Here is a 20,663-nt window from a genome sequence, read left to right on the forward strand (position 1 = left end):
AGAAACTTTCTTAAGTCTGTAATTTCAGCAATAGGGAAAGAATCTGACAGTCAAAGGTAACAATTTCTCCAATCAGCTACTTTATTTACCAGGCTACTAGACATGCAGTTATTAAATCTGTGTAAAGATTGCTCTAACTTTTAAGCTACATGCAAGACCATTAAAGGTACAAGACTGACAGCATTGGAAATAGAAGGCTTCTCATCTATCCAAAAGAAGGCAAAATTGCTTTTATGAAAGGCAAGAGCAGTTTGAGGCCTCTGCTTCACTCTAGGGGTGTGCATCAGCTTTAGAAACAGAAGAGCCAGTTCTGGTATAGTATCACACAGAATCACAGAATCACCAAGGTTGGAAGAGAGCTCAAAGATCATCAAGTCCAACCTGTCACCACAGACCTCATGACTAAACCATGGCACCGACTGCCACGTCCAATCCCCTCTTGAACACCTCCAGGCATGGGGACCCCACCACCTCCCTGGGCAGTACATTCCAATGGTCAATGACTCTCTCAGTGAAGAACTTTCTTCTCACCTTGAGCCTAAACTTCCCTTGGTACAGCTTGAGACTCTCTCCTCTTGTTCTGGTGCTGGTGCCTGGGAGAAGCGACCAGCCCCCTCTTGGCTACAACTTCCCTTCAGGTAGTTGTAGGGAGCAAGAAGGTCTCCCCTGAAGGAGTGTAAGAGCAATTTTTTTCATCTTTTTAACCCAGGCCACAGGGAGGCAGCAGTCTTGCCTAAGAAGTGAGTCTGTTCCTTTCAGAAGGTACTCTTCTATGTCAGTGACTGGTGTCTTTTTCCTTTATGGCAGCAGTTTTGATGCAGGGCTTAGGCCAACTTAACCTTGGCAACATCTCCAAGCTGGATGAACCGTCATCCTTGTCATTGGTCATCTGCAAGGCAGAAAGACAAATGAACCATAATTCTAACCTTAAAAAGCAGATGCCACCTGTGATAGTTGATGGCAAAGAGATAAAAATTAATAGTAGGTAGGTGAAATCAAAGGTAGTTTACAGCTATGAGCTTTAATCAATCTCCAGAGGGTCTTTGTAACTGAAACAGCAAAGGTGGTGGAGTCGCCGTCCCTGGAGGTGTTCAAGAGGGGATTGGACACGGCACTTGGTGCCATGGTTTAGTCATGAGGTCTGTGGTGACAGGTTGGACTCGATGATCTTTGAGGTCTCTTCCAACCTTGGTGATTCTGTGATTCTGTGACATAAATGCTTTCTCCTTCCTTTTCTCTGCAAGGCAAAAGTGAACTTGATGACTTTGGAAATTTGAGGTATTGAGACAAATCTAGAATTCCTTAGGCCATGAGGTGAGCAGGGAAAGGACACATCACATAACAATCTATCATGCCTTTAGAAAGTTTTTAACAAAACCAGTCAATTCTACAGTGGGTACAAATGATCAGGAACACAGAGAGCACAACTGTTCCTTTGCATATCAGTGTTTGTTTGCTGCCAGGAGGGATGTGTTCATGCTGTTGTTTGCTTGCTGGTTTTCAGGTAATAAAATAGTGTAATTCAAGGCTGACGTGTCTTGTACATGTTAGTGTCCAAGCTCCATGATAGCTTCACTATCTTCATATCAGAGCCTCCGCAGGGATTTTCACAGACAGAATCATGAAGTCAGATTCCCAAATTTGTGGATAGAGAAGGTATGCAAAAACTTAATTTTCAAAATGCTGAGATCCAATTTGCCTCCAGAAATGTATGCAACTATTAAGCTAGCAGAGTCATCCCATTTCTTCCCAATCAGGTGTTAATCACCTTATACTTGTTTGTGTTTTCCCTCAGCTGGTTATCAGTATTCTCTTTGCGGCTTCTAACCTTAAGGGATTTTCACATATTTGGCCAAAACCTTTGATCTAAGACACCTTATGAGATTATCACAGCAATTATACAACCCAGAAACTCTCAAAAGAATGAATATGAATCACTCTCAGCTGAGAACCAAATAAGAATAATTTCAAAGTCAAGACACAAAAGACTTCTGTAATCTTAGGTTGGTTAAAGTCTAGGAGGAAGTCAATGACAGTGATAATGAAAACAAGATCCTTCCTGTCACTGGAGTATGAAGTCCTCCCAGATTCCTCATAGAGATTCCATTTTTAACATGAGATGATGTGATAAATTCTACTGTAGTGAACAGGGGAGAAATAAATCCAGGGAGCTTCTTTCTTTACAGTGGTATAAATCAGGATGAGAAGGTTTGTGTGCAGAGAAAAAACCAACATGAGTTTTTAATATAGCCCCTTCTCTTGGGTGAGTATCTCATCCAGCTAGGCTCACTATTCCACAGCAATCACAGAGGAATACCCTTCTTTCATTCAATATGACATTTCCTCTGTGTATGACTTATTAGTGTGAAGTTGTAGCCTACAGCAAAAGTAGAAGCTTATCCTCTATTAAAGACTCTTTTCCAGCTAAGTAGAAGCAGTCTGCAATCTTTTAGTTAGTTAGATCTGAATTTGAGTAAAGAATGTGAGTATCAAACTTAATTGCAGTAAACTGGGTGACAGCATCTGAGTCCTTGTTTCCCACTACATTCCAGGAATACATCTGTGCAATCCCATCAAAATTAAATCAGGAGTGAAAGAAGGCACTGAACACATGGCTACTAGAAAACCAAGGCAGAGTTTTTAACTGGGATTTCAGTTCTGCCTTAAGTTTCTGCGTTTATGCCTCACAGACATATGGAATGGAATGGAATGGAATGGAATGGAATGGAATGGAATGGAATGGAATGGAATGGAATGGAATAGAATAGAATAGAATAGAATAGAATAGAATAGAATAGAATAGAATAGAATAGAATAGAATAGAATAGAATAGAATAGAATAGAATTAACCAGGTTGGAACAGACCTTTGAGATCACTGATTCGAACCTACCATCCAACACTATCTAATCAACTAAACCATGGCACCAAGCACCCCATCCAGTCTCTTCCTAAACACCTCCAGTGATGGTGACTCCACCACCTCCCTGGGCAGCACATTCCAATGGCCAATCACCCTTTCTATGAAGAACTTCTTCCTAACATCCAGCCTAAACCTCCCCTGGTGCTGCTTGAGACTGTGTCCTCTTGTTTTTTTGTATAGCTAAAATAAATGGCATAAAATATAATCAAATAATGTCAGAAAAGCCAAATTGTTCATATTTCAAAAAGTAAAGGATAAAACATTGCATAGAAAAATATTAGTTTCATGGAACTGTAAAATCAACCATGTGAAAAGAACTCCAGGAAAACAAAATAGCTAATAAAGTTGCTATGATATATGAACTTATAAAGGAGGATGTTTATATCATTTTCTGAGAGGCTATTGATAAATTATACAGAAAAATAGAGAAAGACTTGTGTTTACAAAAACTGCAGCAAAATGAAAAAGGACAGAGTGCCAGAAACAGAAGCATTTTACTTATTCCTAAAAGTTAGGAAAAAAAAAGAACTATCTAATTGCTCCTTGTGCCCTCAAAACAAGATAAATGAGGCGGAGAAGAGCAACAAAGCTTGTGAGGGGCTTGGAGCACAAAGAATCATAGAATCATAGAATCAATAAGGTTGGAAAAGACTTCAAAGATCATCAAGTCCACCCCCTCCTGGCTACAACCTCCCTTCAGGTAATTGTAGACAGCAATGAGGTCTTCTTCTGAGCCTCCTTTTCTCCAGGCTAAGCAACCCTAGCTCCCTTAGCCTTTCCTTATCCAGGTCATCAATAAAGATATTGAACAGGATGGGGCCCAGCACTCATCCCTGGGGGATGCCACTAGTGACTGGCTGCCAGCTGGATGTGACACCATTCACCACCACTCTCTGGGCACGGCCCTCCAGCCAGTTCCTAACCCAGCTCAGAGTGGACATATGAGGAGTGTCTGAGGGATCAGGGCTTGTTCAATCTAGAGAAGAGGAGGCTGAGGGGAGACCTTATTGTTCTCTACAACTGCCTGAAGGGAGGTTGGAGCCAGGAGGAGGCCAGCCTCTTCTCCTTGATGTCAAGAAACAGGACTAGAGGAAATGGTTACAAACTGCACCAGGGGAGATTCAGGCTGGATATTAGGAAATACTTCTTCACTGAAAGGGTTATCAAACATTGGAATGGTCTGCCCAGGGCTAAGGTGCAGTCACCATCCATGGAGCTGTTCAAGTGCCTATGAACCTGGCGCTTAGGGACATGGTTTAGTGTTGACCCTTCAGTGCCAGGTCAAGGGTTGGACTGGATGATCTTTAAGGTCTCTTCCAGATGGATGTATTCCGTGATTGTGTGATTGTGTGAGATGTAAAGGGAGCTGATTCCTCATGCCTGGTCGTTTCACCAGTTGTGCTATAACCAGCTGGTGTTTCTCACTGCACAAAATAAACCCCTTTGAACTGCTGGGCACAGGTGCCACAGGGCTGAGCTGTAGTGTCATCCCAGGACCCATGGGATTCATTGTCCAGACACAGAACTTCCCTGCCAAGATATACAGCAGCATGGGAAAGGCAACAGGGAGCTTGAGCCAGCACCATCATGTTCCACTGTTTTCTTACTGAAATGCACTCAAATTTTCCATGTTATTTTTCTACTAGTTCACAAAGTCAGCCATTTCAAAGAGATACTTTCTGTGTTCTTCCATGCCTTAATATGCCACAATAGCTAAGTAGTGAGGATGATCCTTGTCTGATCCACAGAAAGCCCTTATGCAGAAATGTTACCATACTCCACTTCCTCAAATAATTTGAAGGGCACCCTGTTTCTAAGCACCCTATTCTTCAGTGTCTTTAAGACATCTTTTGAGATCTTTATATCCCCATCCTTCTCATATGACCTCCTCATTTGTACATAATCTATCAGGGGAAATAATTCCCTCTCAACTCTTTTTTCCACCTTCTGAGATTTGAAGAAGATGCTTTCTCAATTGACTCTTCTGATCTTTCAGTCAATGATGAAACATTTTTCAATGGCTTGCAAGCATCTTTTCAGCTCCCAATCTGTTTCTACAGAACATGGTATCCTTCAAAATGTACCATGTTACGTATTTTCTTCCTTATTTTGAAACCGATGCTGACAAATTTCCAGATTTCACAGAACCCAAAAAAATGATCACAGTATCATAGTATCACAGTATCATAGTATCATAGTATCATGGTATCAGTCAGGGTTGGAAGGGACCACAAGGATCATCTAGTTCCAACACCCCTGCCATGGGCAGGGACACCCCACACTAGATCAGCCTGGCCACAGCCTCAGCCAGCCTGGGTTTAAACACCCCCAGGGACAGCGCCCAAACCATCTCCCTGGACAACCCATTCCAGGGCTTCGCCACTCTCATGGGGAAGAATTTCCTCCTCACCTCCAGCTTCATTCCATTCCCCCTAGTCCTATCACTACTTGAGATCCTGAGAAGTCCTTTCCCAGCCTTCCTGTAGGCCCCCTTCAGATACTGGAAGGCCACAATTAGGTCACCTTGGAGCCTTCTCTTCTCCAGACTGAACAGCCCCAACTCCTTCAGTCTGTCCTCATAGGAGAGGTGCTCCAGCCCTCTGCTCATCCTCGTGGCCCTTCTCTGGACACATTCTATGATGCTCTATTCTTAACTCTGAGCTGCTAACCCACACAAGCACTCCTCATCTCTGTCACAGAAATGATGGCTTATAAACCAGATATTTTTCACTTTTTTCAAGTCCATATTTGCAGTTTGCATCTCTTTTTTTTTTTTCACTTGCCTCTCACTGGCTTTCAATAACCAGTAAGAGCAGTCAATCCTCCAGCCTTCACTATGTACCTAAAACCAAAATAATCACACAGAATCATCAACTTGTAGAGGTTAGAAGGGAGCTTCGGGAGTCATCTAGTCCTATGTGAAATATCCTTTGTCTACTGTATTTCAATCCTGTTATAGGTAATCAGTATCTAGTCCACAACTAAATCAAAACCAAGCAAAAACAAAGATGAGAGGATAATTTCGTCTTTTGCCCTCCTCTACTAATCAAGTCTGAGTATTTGCTGCTGATGTAAAGATGATAATTACTGTTAATTTACATATTAGTGAGACCGTAACTCAGAGTCATAGAATCAATGACGTTGGAAAAGACCTCAGAGATCATCAAGTCCAACCTATCACCCAACACCTCAGGACTAACTAAACCATGGCTTCAAGTGCCACCTCCAGTCCTTTATTGAACACCTCCAGGGATGGTGACTCCACCACCCCCCTGGACAGCACATTGGAATGGCCAACAATTCTTTCTGGGAAGAACTTTCTCCTCACCTCCAGCCTAAAATTCCCCTAGTGCAGCTTGAGACTGTGTCCTCTTGTTCTGGTGCTGGTTGCCCGGGAGAAGAGACGAACACTCACCTGGCTACAGCATCCCTTCAGGTAGTTGTAGACAGCAATAAGGACTCCCCTGAGCCTCCTCTTCTCCAGGCTAAACATAGTTTCATAGTTTCATAGTTTCATAGTTTCATTCAGGGTTGGAAGGGACCACAAGGATCATCTAGTTCCAACCCCCCTGCCATGGGCAGGGACACCCCACACTAGATCAGGCTGGACAGAGCCTCATCCAGCCTGCTCTTAAACACCCCCAGGGACGGGGCCTCGACCACCTCCCTGGACAACCCATTCCAGGGTTTCACCACTCTCATGGTGAAGAACCTCCTCCTCACATCCAGCCTGAATCTCCCCACCTCCAGCTTCATTCCATTCCCCCTAGTCCTATCACTACCTGATATCCTGAGAAGTCCTTCCCCAGCCTTCCTGTAGGCCCCCTTCAGATACTGGAAGGCGACAATTAGGTCACCTCGGAGCCTTCTCTTCTGCAGACTGAACAGCCCCAACTCCTTCAGTCTGTCCTCATAGGAGAGGTGCTCCAGCCCTCTGATCATCCTCGTGGCCCTTCTCTGGACACGTTCCAGCACCTCCACATCCCTCTTGTAATAGGGGCTCCAGAACTGGACACAGTACTCCAGGTGGGGTCTCACCAGGGCTGAGTAGAGGGGGAGGATCACCTCCCTCGACCTGCTAGCCACACTTCTCCTGATGCAGCCCAGGATCTGATTGGCTTTGCGGGCTGCAAGTGCACACTGAGAGCTCATGTTGAGCTTTTTGTCCACCAGCACCCCCAAGTCTCTCTCCTCAGGGCTATCCTCCAGCCAGTCACTGCCCAGCCTGGATTTGTGCCTGGGATTGCCTCGACCCAGATGCAGGACCCTGCACTTGCTCTTATTGAACTTCATGAGGTTGGCCTGTGCCCACCTCTCCAGCCTGTCAAGGTCCCTCTGGATGGCCTCCCTTCCCTCCAGCGTGTCTGCTGCACCACACAGCTTGGTGTCATCAGCAAACTTGCTGAGGGTGCACTCAATGCCACTGTCCATGTCCCCCACAAAGATGTTGAATAAGACAGGTCCCAGGACTGATCCCTGAGGGACTCCACTTGTCCCTGGCCTCCACTGGGACATGGAGCCATTGACAGCCACTCTTTGGGTGCGGCCATCAAGCCAGTTCCTTATCCATCTAGTGGTCCACCAATCAAACCCATGTGTCACCAGTTTGGAGACCAGGATGTGGTGTGGGACAGTGTCAAAGGCTTTGCTCAGGTCCAGGTAAACGACATCAGCTGCTCGCCCCTCATCTATTAATTTTGTCACCTGCTCATAGAAGGCCACCAGGTTGGTCAGGCAGGATTTGCCCTTGGCAAAGCCATGCTGACTGTTCCCAATCACCTCTTCACTATTCTTTTGAGCGAGTAGTGACTCCAGGAGGATCTGTTCCATGATCTTTCCAGGCACAGAGGTGAGACTGACTGGCCTGTAGTTCCCTGGTTCCTCCTAAACATCCTCAGCTCCCTCAGCTTCTCCTCATAGGGATTGTGCTCAACACCTCTCCCCAGCATTGTTGCCTATTTCTGGACTCATTTAAGAGTCTCAATGTCCTTCTTAAATTGAGGGTCCCAGAACTGGACACAGTACTCAAGGTATGGCCTAACCGGTGCTGAGTACAGGGGCACAATGACTTCCCTGCTCCTGCTGGCCACACTATTCCTGATAAAGTTCAAGATGCCATTGGCCTTCTTGGTCACCTGGGCACACTCTGGCTGTCAACCTGTTCAGCTGGCTGTCACCCAGTACCCCTAGGTTCCTTTCTGCCTGGCTGCTCTCCAGCCACTCCAATCCCAGCCTGTAGCACTGCATGGGGTTGTTGTGGCCAAAGTGTAGCACCCAGCACTTGGTCTTTTTGAATGTCATCCTGTTGGACTCTGCCCATCTGTCCAGCCTGTCAAGGTTCCTCTGCAGAACCCTTCTACCCTCTAACAGATCCACACCTGCTCCCAGGTTAGTGTCAACTGCAAATTTACTGATGATGCACTCAATCCCCTCATCCAGATCATCAATAAAGATATTGAACAGGAATTCTATGATTCTATCACAGAAAAGAAGGGTTACTGAAGAGTACAAATACAGTACAGATAGATTTTCCCCTACAGTTTGTTTAGCAATAGTTTGTCCTTAGTGATTTTCTTCTAGCCAAGAATGACCACATACCCTTACAGGAGATATTCTTCAATCCCAAAGGCACCACAGAGTTCATCTTTTTGAACTTATCTCTCTGTTTTTTAGAAGCATCACATGAAGTCTGACAGTTTTTAGGAAATTTTAGTTAGAGTAGACAAGAGAATTGAAACTATTTCATCTCAGGTGAAAAATGAGGAAGTTTAAATCATAGGCTTTGAAAGTACCACATGGGGAAATCTTCAGATATACTCATTTTGACATCTCAATAAAAGAGGACGAGACAATGCAGTGTAAAATGAAGCAGTTGAAAGAAGGTCAGCATTGCTACCTTTCAATTAAACTTGTGCTTCAGAAAGGTTGAGGTGAAGGACCTCAAGGCCTCCCATATCAAATTTTTGTGCTGAACTGAGTGTGCATAGTGAAGTTTGATCTTAGAAAAGAAATAATAGAACATTGGAGCACAAGCCTTATGATTAGAGGCTGAGGGAGCTGGGGTTGCTTAGCCTGGAGAAGAGGAGTCTCAGAGGAGACATTATTGCTCTCTACAACTACCTGAAGGGAGGCAGTAGACAGGTGAGGGTTGGTCTCTTCTCCCAGACAACCACCAACAGAAGAGGACACAGTCTCAAGCTGCACCAGGAGAGGTTTAGGCTGGATGTTAGGAAGAAAGTCTACACAGAAAGAGTGATTGGCCATTGGGATGTGCTGCCCGAGGAGGTGGTGGAGTCACTGTCACTGGAGGTGTTTAAGAGGAGACTGGATGAGGCACTTGGTGCCATGGTTTAGTTGATTAGATAGTGTTAGATGTTATGTTGGACTTGATGATCTGAAAGTTCTCTTCCAACCTGGTTAATTCAATTCAATTCAATTCAATTCAATTCAATTCAATTCAATTCAATTCAATTCAATTCAATTCAATTCTATTCAATTCTATTCTATTCAATTCTATGCTGTGCTATGCTATGCTATGCTACGCTATGCTATGCTATGCTATGAGATGCTATGCTGTTCTGTTCTATTTTACCTCATTAATGATACCACAGATTAAAGAATAATAAAGGGTTGATTCACTATTGATTTTTTGCCTTTTTGTCTATACTCTAGGCTGATGCATATCAGCTTTGCCTATTGATATCACTGGAGCTCTGCTACCTTTGACTAACTGAAGGGCCTGCATTGAGCAATAATATACATTTATGAAAAGAGGTTTATAGAAAAATTAATAGAAATTAATGGAAGTACAACACTTCTTTTCCCACCAAAACCAGAGGGAAACATTTTGTTTTCCTGGCTTGAGAGAAAAGGCTCTCTCTCCTTACTGATGGGTGGAACAAGGATTGCCTTTTCTCTGACAAACTAAATCAATCAAATACTCATTTCAAGAGACTCTCCACAGCTATTTTGATTCAGAAGGAGATTTACCATGGCAGGATATGAGGGTTGTAATAGCTTTCTTAGCAGTGCTCAGTGCAGCAAGTACTCTGTAGCAGGTGTTGAACCTCCAGTGGTTTCTGTTATTTTCTATGAATGTCACAGCTTTATCCATCCCTGTCCGCGACTACGAAATATGGTTTCATATTTCCATTATACATGAGAAATCTGCACATAACATTCCAGAGTCTACTTTGTAATTTATGGGGAAAGATCCATATATAAATAGATGCTGCATATATATATGTATGTATATAAATAAGTGTTTTCAGAATTTGCTTACATATATTTGAGTTCCAGCTGGCTTTCAATCACACACATGCACACCCCCTAAATTCAAACGTAAATCAGTCATACTTGATCAATATAATTTATAAATGTTTTACTGCATTGCTTTTAGCAAGTTCTAAGATACTGAAAATGAGAAGAGGAAATGAGGAAGTAGCTAAGAAATTGGTGAACTGTAGGCATCTTATGCAAATATGGATAAGAAATTACAGAGTCACAGAATCACAGAATGTTAGAGGTTGGAAGGGGCCTCCAGAGATCATTGAGTCCAATCCAGCTGCCAAAGCAGGATCACCTATGGCAGGCCACAAAGCACATCCAGGTGGGTTTTGAAAGTCTCCAGAGAAGGAGACTCCACAACCCCTCTGGGCAGCCTGTTCCAGTTCTCCCTCACCCTCACAATACGGAAGTGTCTTCTTGTGTTGAGAAAATAAAATAGTCAATTTCAGAGGGATGCTATTTCTCTGCTTCAGGGGAACACATCTACAGAAAGGAAGATTATGGAGCAGAGCAGGCTGAGGGGAGACCACATCACTCTCAAGCTGCGCCAGGAGAAGTTTGGGCTCGAGGTGAGGAGAAAGTTCTTCACCGAGCGAGTCATTCGTCATTGGAATGTGCTGCCCAGGGAGGTGGTGGAGTCACCATCCCTGGAGGTGTTCAAGAGGGGATTGGACATGGCACTTGATGCCATGGTCTAGTCATGAGGTCTGTGGTGACAATTTGGACTCGATGATCCTCAAGGTCTCTCCCAACCTTGGTGATACTGTGATACTGTGACTACCTGAAGTCAGGTTGAAGAGAGGAAGGGCCAGCCTCTTCTTCTTGGTGTCAAGTGACAAGACTAGAGGAACTGGTCTCAAGCTGCACCAAGGGAGCTTCAGGCTGTCTGCTAGGAAATATTTCTTGACAGAGAAGGTTATTAAACATTGGAATGATCTGCCCAGGGCGGTGATGAAGTCGCCATCCCTGCAGATGTTTAAGCAGTGTTTGGACCTGGCACTTAGGGATGTGGTTTAAAATTGACCCTAAACAGGGTCAAGGGTTGGACTAGATGATCTTTAAAGTCTCTTCCAGATGGACATATTTTATGATTATTATTCTCAGTAAAAGACTGTTCCATTTATACATGCCAAAATGTCTATTTAGAAAATATGGAATCATAGACTCATAGAATCAATAAGGTTGGAAGAGACCTCAAAGATCATCAAGTCCAACCTGTCAACCAACACCTCATGACTACTAAACCATGGCACTAAGTGCCACATCCAATCCCCTCTTGAACACCTCCAGAGATGGTGACTCCACCACCTCCCTGGGCAGCATATTCCAATGGCTAACAACTGTCCATGTGAAGGACTTTCTCCTCAACTGCAGCCTAAACTTCCCCTGGCACAGTATGAGACTGTGTCCTCTTGTTCTGGTGCTGGTTGCCTGGGAGTAGAGACCAACCCCCTCCTGGCTACAACCTCTCTTCCGGTAGCTGTAGCCAGCAATAAGGTCTCCCCAATATTATATATTATTGTATGTGCAGTATTATATGCAATTATACAATATAATACATTTATAGCATAAAATTCAACATTTCTTTGGATAATATTGTTTTCCTTGTGGGAAATGGAAAATAACAGACTAAAAATTAAATTTCATGCAAAAGATGATACATTTTTGAACTGTAGCAGTTCTACAACTGAAAGGTTGGTTCTAACATTTCAACAAGAAAGGTCTTTATTTTCTGCTGACAAGAAGTCCCTGTTTTCTGTGGGGAAACTCAGGTCTAGGAAAAGACATCTCTGAGACTGGCATTTCACATCCTAGTTCACCATAGGTAATCATTAACGTGCATCATAATCAGAGATATTGTAATCATGACATGAGACATCATGACCTACATGTGATACTCTATAGCAGGATGTAGGAGAAGCTTGATTTGATAGACATTTTTCATCTGTTAATGACAAATTAGGGGCACTTCTGAATTATTCATCTACAAGCCCTGCATATGCTTAAGTCAAATCAACTTTGATGCCTTGTGGGTTTCAAACTTAACTGCAGGTTTTTTGCTTTTGTATATAACTAATGTCATAGTAGTAGTATCACAGTATCAGTCAGGGTTGGAAGGGACCACAAGGATCATCTAGTTCCAACCTCCCTGCCATGGGCAGGGACACCCCACACTACATCAGCCTGGCCAGAGCCTCAGCCAGCCTGGGCTTAAACACCTCCAGGGACAGGGCCCCAACCACCTCCCTGGACAACCCATTCCAGGGCTTCACCACTCTCATGGGGAAGAACTTCCTCCTCACCTCCAGCCTCAATCTCCCCACCTCCAGCTTCATTCCATTCCCCCTAGTCCTATCACTACCTGAGATCCTGAGAAGTCCCTCCCCAGCCTTCTTGTAGGCCCCCTTCAGATACTGGAAGGCCACAATCAGGTCACCTGGGAGCCTTCTCTTCTCCAGACTGAACAGCCCCAACTCCTTCAGTCTGTCCTCATAGGAGAGGTGCTCCAGCCCTCTGATCATCCTCGTGGCCCTTCTCTGGACACCTTCCAGCACCTCCATATCCCTCTTGTAATAGGGGCTCCAGAACTGGACACAGTACTCCAGGTGGGGTCTCCCCAGAGCTGAGTAGAGGGGGAGAATCAGCTCCCTTGCCCTGCTGGCCACACTTCTCTTGCTGCAGTTCAGGATCTGATTGGCTTTGCGGGCTGCAAGTGCACATTGAGAGCTCATGTTGAGTTTCTCATCCACCAGCACCTCCAAGTCTCTCTCCTCAGGGCTGCTTTCCAGCCAGTCACTGCCCATGTCAGAGAAATTAAGTAATAAAACTCTGCTGAAATCAAGAGCTATTTGAATTTCACAACTGTTTGCAACACTTGCAAAGCACTAAGCATAGCAGATTCAGAGCAGCCATGATTTACCAGACTTATCCAGGAAAGTTCCAACAGACTTTCTTCTGCTGACTTGCATGTAATTAAAGCATGTATAGATGCTCCAATGAAAATACATGACTTCCAGTTAAGCTGTACTAGGTGCTATTTGCTGTATTCATTCATGCTGATATATACAGAAAATAAAATGGATTTAAGGAAAGGCAAATGCCTGTTTAATAAAACAAACTGATTATAACGAGAGTCAATGTAATTTTATATTGATGAGTTCATTAACACTGAAGCATTCTATTTAAAAACCAATAAACATACCTTCACACTGGGATTAAAAGTCAGCTTTGTTAGAGCAGCCTAGCGGTAGGAATCAATACAGTCTCTAGTTCTGTAAATCTTATCCAAGTCAGGCCTTCACAGAATCACAGAATGTTAGGGGCTGGAAGGGACCTCGAAAGATCAGCTAGTCCAACCCCCCTGCCAGAGCAGGATCACCTATACCAGATCGCACAGGAATGCATCCAGGCAGGTTTTGAATATCTCCAGAGAGGGAGACTCCACAAGCCCCCTGGGCAGCCTGCTCCAGTGTTCTGTCACCCACACAGTGAAAAAGTTCTTCCTTCTGTTTCCATGGAATTCCTGTGTCTTCCACTTCCAACCATTGCCCCTTGTCCTGTCATTGGGCACTGCCAAGAAGAGCCTGGCTCCACTCTCTTGGAACTCACCCTTGTCGTAGGGTTGGGGGAAAGGCCGGGCCTTCTCCCCCCGCTGTGAGTAGAGGGAAGAAAATTGAAAGGAAAAAAAAATGCACAGCCGGATTAGCAAAGGAGTTTGTGCTGTATATTTACAAAGCAGTTTAGGGAACGCAGGGAAATATATACAGAATTTACAGTATTGACAATATATACAGAAATATACAACAAAGTCACACAGAAATGAGGGTTCCCTCCTCTGATGAGGGGGGTTCCCTACCCCTGCTCCCCCTTCTCTCCCCCTTTCCCCGGAGAGGGTTAGAAAGAGAAAAAGAGAAACTGTTAATTTAAGCAGAATTTGTTAGTAGAGGCCTCACTTTTTTTATCAGCTTCAAGGTCAAGTCTGGCCGAAAGCCCAGAAAGCTGCAGGCTGCAAAGGGGAAGAAGGAAAGTGCAGGACTGACCAGAGAACTGCTGTACTCCCAGTTCAAAAGGTGCTTTCTCCCAATCTACCAACGAAAATAGTTTAGATCTGTCTTTCATTCACAAACATTCAACAACAATGTCCCCTTTCTTAAAGGGACAGCCTCAAACGGTCACAACCCTTTTCATATTTATAAACATTAATGATGTCACCCCTTAGTCTCCTCCAAGCTGAAGAGCCCCAGCTCCCTCAGACTGTCCTTGTAAGGAAGATGTTCCACTCCTTTAATCATTTCCTTGGCTCTGTGCTGGACTCTTTCAAGCAGTTCCCTGTCCTTGAACTGAGGGGCCCAGAACTGGACACAATATTCCAGATGTGGCCTCACCAAGGCAGAGTAGAGGGGGAGGAGAACCTTTCTCGACCTACTAACTACACCCCTTCTAGTACAACCCAGGATACCATTGGCTTCTTGGCCACAAGAACATATAGCTGGCTCATGGTCAGGCTTCCATTCACTAGGACCCCCAGGTCCTTTTCCCCTTCACTGCTCTCCAGCAGATCAGGCTCCAAGATATACTGGTACATGGGGTTCCTTCCTCCTTGCCTTCTCTCATGAATATCTGAATGGTGTAGTAATCTACACCAGCTTATCTAAAGGGATTCCTAAGTGCTCAGAGCCATTATCTTCTGTAAGTATGAGACTCATCTCAAATTAGACAAAAAAAAAAAATCATGATTAATATCTTGATCAAGGCTGATGAAATCACAGAATCACAGAATGGTAGGGATTGGAAAGGACCTTCAGAGATGAGCGAGTCCAACCACCCTGCCAAATGCAGGATCAATTAGGGTAGGTTGCACAGGAATGCATCCCAGTGGGTTTTGAAAGTTTCCAGAGGAGGAGATGCCACAGCCCCTCTGGGCAGCTTGTTCCAACGCTCTGCCACCCTCACTGCAAAGAAGTTTCTCCTCATGTTGAGGTGAAACCTTGTATGATCAAGTTTGTATCCATTGTTCCCTGTCTTATTACTGCAGAACACCACAAATCTAGGCTAACTCTGTGAAAAATGGGGAAGGACAGAAATCTCCTGAGGGCACCTTGTTCCTCCTGCTGTGGATACAGCTTAATGAGTCTAAATTGGCTCATTAGAGTTTTCACCTTTTGCCACTATTATGAACATGTCCTAGAGGTTTAACATCTGCTTTTTGGGTGGCACTGGGCATAGTCTTTCCTCTTCTATGTGCTGGTTACAGTATTGTGGAGACAAATTTTGGGGACATAAACTGAAAGAAGAGTTCAGACTGGATATAAGGAAAACTTTATTGCCTGCATGGACAGCCAAGTGAAAGAGGTTGCCAAGAGGTGTTATGTGGTCTCTGGCTTCAGAAGCTTTCAAGGCCTGACTGTATAAAACTCAGAGTAACCTTGCCTGACCTCATAGCTGACCCTGCTATCAGCAAGAGGTTGGTCTTGAGTCCAACTGAGGTGCCTTCCAACAAGAATTGACCTTTGATTTTATGGTATTTATCCCATATTATCTTTCTACTGAACTACCTCCCTTGATGACATTTTATAGGTTTCAGGGTGAGCATGAAGGTCAGTCAGCTCAGAAGGATTTTTTCTTTTAATTTCTGTTTAGAAGTGTTGAGGATTTCATGCCAGTGCCTGTTGGGCACCTGTTCAAGGGGGACATGACCTTTTGAGGTTTGTGAGCTTATTAACAAAAGAGTAATGAAGCACAGAAAAATTGGATTTAACTCAGTTTCTTGCTCTGTCCATCTTTAAGAATAGAATAGAATAGAATAGAATAGAATAGAATAGAATAGAATAGAATAGAATAGAATAGAATAGAATAGAATAGAATAGAATAGACCAGGTTGGGGGAGACCTTTGAGATCTTTGTGTCCAACCTATCATCCAACACCACCTAATCAACCAAACCATGTAATCAAGCACCCCATCAAGTCTCCTCCTAAACACCTCCAATGATGGTGACTCCACCACCTCCCTGGACAGCACATTCCAATGGCCAATCATTCTCTCTGTGTAGACTTTCTTCCTAACATCCAGTCTGAACCTCCCCTGGAGCAGCTTGAGACTGTGTCCTCTTGTTCTGTTGCTGGTTGCCTGGAAGAAGAGATCAGCCCCTGCCTGTCTGCAACCTCCCTTCAGGTAGTTGTAGAGAGCAATAAGGTCTCCCCTGAGCCTCCTCTTCTCCAGGATAAGCAACCCCAGCTCCCTCATCGTCTCTTCACAGGGCTTTGTTGCCCTTCTTTAGACACATTACAGCAAGTCAAAATCTTTCCTAAACTGAGGGGCCCAGAACTGGACACAGTACTCAAGGTGTGGCCTAACCAGTGCAGAAATATCTTATTCTTCAGACGCCTACAGAGGTTCTATGGTGAGTCCAAAAAGAATACAGAATTATGAAAACAAATGTTAGTTTCTCCAAAAGACTGTCAGCTCTTTTAAAATATTTACTTTGTTCACCTTACCTTGTCTGCTGAATTCTGCTTGACTGTCTACAGCTGGGAGAGATAAGGATTCATCAAATACCTCTTCTCCTTCAGTCCAGTGGTCAAAAGTAACTGCAGTCCACCTTAATGCACATAAGGTCTTGGGCACCTAGAAGGGAAAGGACAGAATGTGGCATTTGGATGCCACAGAAAGACAATGAAGTGGATGTCTGCATGAGAGAACAATGCTGTATCCTCTCCAGGGGTTCAGTGTCAGAATCATCAGTAGGGGCTGGACTAGATGAACTCCAGAGGTCCCATCCAACCACTATCATTCTGTGGTACTATGGAACAGGGTAGCATGCCTGCTCACAGCAGCTCTCTGGGAATCAGGGAGCCCAAGCCAGCCAAAACGTGCTGCCACAGCCCCTTGGAGTGCAGTCAGCAAATCTGCATACTTGAAAAGGCAGAACTTGAAAGAAGACATTAAGATCTAAGAGGCAAAATCAGTTTAGTACACTTTAAAAAATGATTAGGCATTTACATGAATAAGAATATGGCTTATAATTACACTAACTAGGCTCAAAATATAGGGCAAACAGCCTTTATTTCAGACTTAAGATGATCACCAGCTGGGGACAGACAGGAGGCTTCATCTCATGGCATAATGTTACACAATCAGGTGCATTATGTGGGTATTTTACCTTCCTGTGAAACATCTGGCACGAGCCACTGTCAGAGACAGGAAGGCAGGCTAGATGGACTATTTATCTCTTCTGGTGTGTAATTCTTATGCCAGTTTAGTTGACAGACTTAAGTGACTGCTTGGGAATATCTCTAAAATTGTAGGGAAGGGAAGAGAGATGTTATTTCTAATTGAAGAACTTGCTATCTCTCACCACCTGTTGTTTGTACATAAGATGATAGGGTTCCAATCACAAGATTAATGCCCAATTTAGACTGGGAAAATATCAGAAAATCTGTCTGATTCTCTTATTTTAAACCCTTTCATGAGCCTCAGAAACATTTTACAGTGCCAAGAACAATTTCAAAAATAAACCATAGGACTTTAAAAAAAAGAACACAAAAAACAAAGCAAACCAACCTTCAAAAAGCAGCATCTGTCACTTTCTTCTGCAAAACTTTCCTTGCAGATTCCTGAATAACTTTCCTTATGTAACTGCTGCCAAATTTATGGGGGTTCTGATTAAAATGATTCTTTTTCTTTTTTCACATTATATAACAGAAACATTGACAACTGATTGTGAGAGACTAAATCTTGGCTCTCTGGATGTGACTCAACAAAAGATAAAATCACCTTTGCTTCTTGCCCAGACAATAGCTGGGTAGATGCCACTGGATAATGACTCTCTAGAATGCACGTAGACAAGATCATCTCTACCCATCAGCTACCCCAGAAAGGGAGGATGATTGCTCACCAGACTGCAGCTGCCCTGGAGATAATGGGCAGAGGCTACTGCTATCCATACTCTCTGGAAAATGCACATTCACCACCTGGACACGTACCTAAAAAATTGTATAAAAGATCTGAGCAACTACTGGCTTGGGAGAAGGAAAATGCCTGGGCAATGCTGCTCTGAAGAAAAACGAGGAGAGTACCAGGAAAGAAAAGGACAGAGTCATCACCATGTAGCCTGGAAAAAGCAGACCAGGAATAAGCCTCTCTCCATGTCCTAAGTTCCACCTGCTTCAAGTTATGGAGCTGAAGAGGCTGCTCAGAGAAGGGCTTGGACTTGGACTTCGGGACCTCTCCCTCCCCTCTGCCAGCAGAGGACAGCACAGGCAACAAGGATGAATCATAGACTCACAGAATCATAGAATCAGTAAGATTGGAAAAGACCTCAAGGGCCATCAAGTCCAGCCTGTCACCCAAGATCTCATGACTACTAAACCACAGCACCAAGTGCCATGTCTAATCCCCTCTTGAACACCTCCAGGGATGGTGACTCTCCTCCACACCCAAGCGGCAGCACCCTTCCTCCACAGACCCAAACCATCTTGGGGGGGGGAGGGGTGTGGTAATATGATTCCTTTCCTCTTCTTTCTCCCTCTTCTCTCTCTCTATTTTTTCTCTCTCTCTCTCCTTCTGATCCACCCACTTTATTCTGTTAATAAATAGCCTTGAGGGCTGTTGTTATTTTGGCCTCGTTTGTGCCTCTAATTTCATAACACGGGAATATTCAAAAGAACCGAGTCTATTTCCCTCTCTGGACCAAGACACTGATGCCCCACTCCAACTTTCTCCAACATAATATTTTGCCCTATCATAGTTGTTAATTGCGGAATTCCTTTTTTTTCCCCTTTCTTTACTGACTACCACTCAGAATGCTGTAAGAAGCAGTCTGAAGAGCACTATCTGTCTCATCGTTGTCATCTGGAAACAGGACACCCTTACCCCAAGGACCTGGAATGAAATCTAGGCTAGAATCTTAGCATGAATTTTTGCAGTTAATGATTAAGCTACTGATTAAGTGACTGGGCCTGTGCACTGGAATGTGATCTCCATGATTTTTCAGGGGCAGGTTCTGTGGGAGAGATCTGGATGCCCACTGATTGCACTTATCACTTTGAAACAGAGGAATGGAACTGCAGTCAAGAGAGACTGATGTCCTGGCATTGCCAAGGGAACCAGGAACTTTAATGAACTCTGATCATTCTAATGTCATTATAATATGAAAACACAAGTCCTGACCTGAGGCTACCTGCCTCCAAGGCAGACCACACCGTGGGCATGCTTCCTTGGGCCCAGACCACCCCTTGTTCAATCCTCCTTGGGCAAAGCATGGAAGCCTTACTCATGGGGGACAGGAGGAGTGGAAAGAGGTGGAGTTAGGACATCAACAGGTGTGATATTGATTATAAAAGATGCCTCCCTAGCAATGGGTAAGTTCTGAAGAAGTAACAGGCTTTTCAACAGGAAAAGGTTTTGCAGCAGGTTAAAACAAGAAGTAACAAGAAGAAGGCTTCAAATAAAAGCTTTCCCTACCAAGATCAAGAAGGACCAGCTGGACTGGACCCAGGTCCAGAAAGATGCCTTTGGACCCTTGCATTTTTCAGTATTCAGTATTCAGTATTCCTAAGGTTGGAAGAGACCTCAAAGATCATCAAGTCCAACCTGTCACCACAGACCTATTTGTAGCCATAGACCACTTTCCCTTTCCCCTTTTCAAGGCCCTCTACCTTTCCCCTCTCATATTTCTCTACCTCCTATGGGCAAACAATTAAGCTTTACTGTTGATTGAAGTGAACCCACTGGTGTAAGTCACCTGAGGTTTTTTTTTGCACTTTGAAATCACACTAACAAACCACCACACCATCAAACCCTGACAAAGGCCCACCAGAAAAGTGTTCACTTTTTGTTAGAAAACAGTAACCTAAAACCTATTAAAAATTAAAAAAAAATACATAACTATTACTTTTCCTTTAGAAATCTATGTAGCTTAAAGCCAATTTTTCCATTTAAAAAAGCCCTTCATTTCCTATGAAATATCAACTCCTTTAATAAATACCTTGTTCTGCTAGCATGTGACATTCATTTGGGATGCACTTTCTGGATCTGGAACGGACTCCAGGTCCCACTTCAATTAACCCCTCTAAGTTTGCAAAGATTACCAAGATGCTTCCAGATTCTTGATTGGTTTCAGGTTGTGCTGAGAGGTTACATTTCCACAAAGCTACTTTTCCTCTCTAACCAGCCTGGAGAAGAGGCGGCTCAGGGGAGACCTTATTGCTGGCTACAACTACCTGAAGGGAGGGTGTAGCCAGGAGGGGTTTGGTCACTTCTCTCAGGCAACCAGCACCAGAGCAAGAGCACATAGTCTCAAGCTGCACCAGGGGCAGTTTAGGCTGGAGGTGAGGAGAAAGTTCTTCACAGAGAGAGTTGTTAGTCATTAGAATGTGCTGCCCAGGGAGGTGGTGGAGTCACCATCCCTGGAGGTGTTCAAAAAGGGATTGGATGTGGCACTTGAAGCCATAGT

The 20,663-nt window shown here is 44.0% G+C and overlaps 1 protein-coding gene across 1 annotated transcript in view; it reads right to left on the bottom strand.

Annotated features, from left to right (window-relative positions):
* Positions 1–14,181: 14,181 nt before the first annotated feature.
* LOC137446196 (mastermind-like protein 2) overlaps positions 14,182–20,663 on the bottom strand; it is a 326,384-nt gene continuing 319,902 nt past the window's right edge. Inside the window, 3 exon segments of the mRNA XM_068148619.1 lie at positions 14,182–14,214; positions 14,668–14,828; positions 16,705–16,834. Coding sequence (XP_068004720.1) covers positions 14,182–14,214; positions 14,668–14,828; positions 16,705–16,834 — 324 coding nt within the window.

Source organism: Melanerpes formicivorus, unplaced genomic scaffold, assembly GCF_026170545.1.
Source record: "Melanerpes formicivorus ecotype bairdi unplaced genomic scaffold, bMelFor1.0.p_v2 SCAF_1, whole genome shotgun sequence".
NCBI lineage: Eukaryota > Metazoa > Chordata > Aves > Piciformes > Picidae > Melanerpes > Melanerpes formicivorus.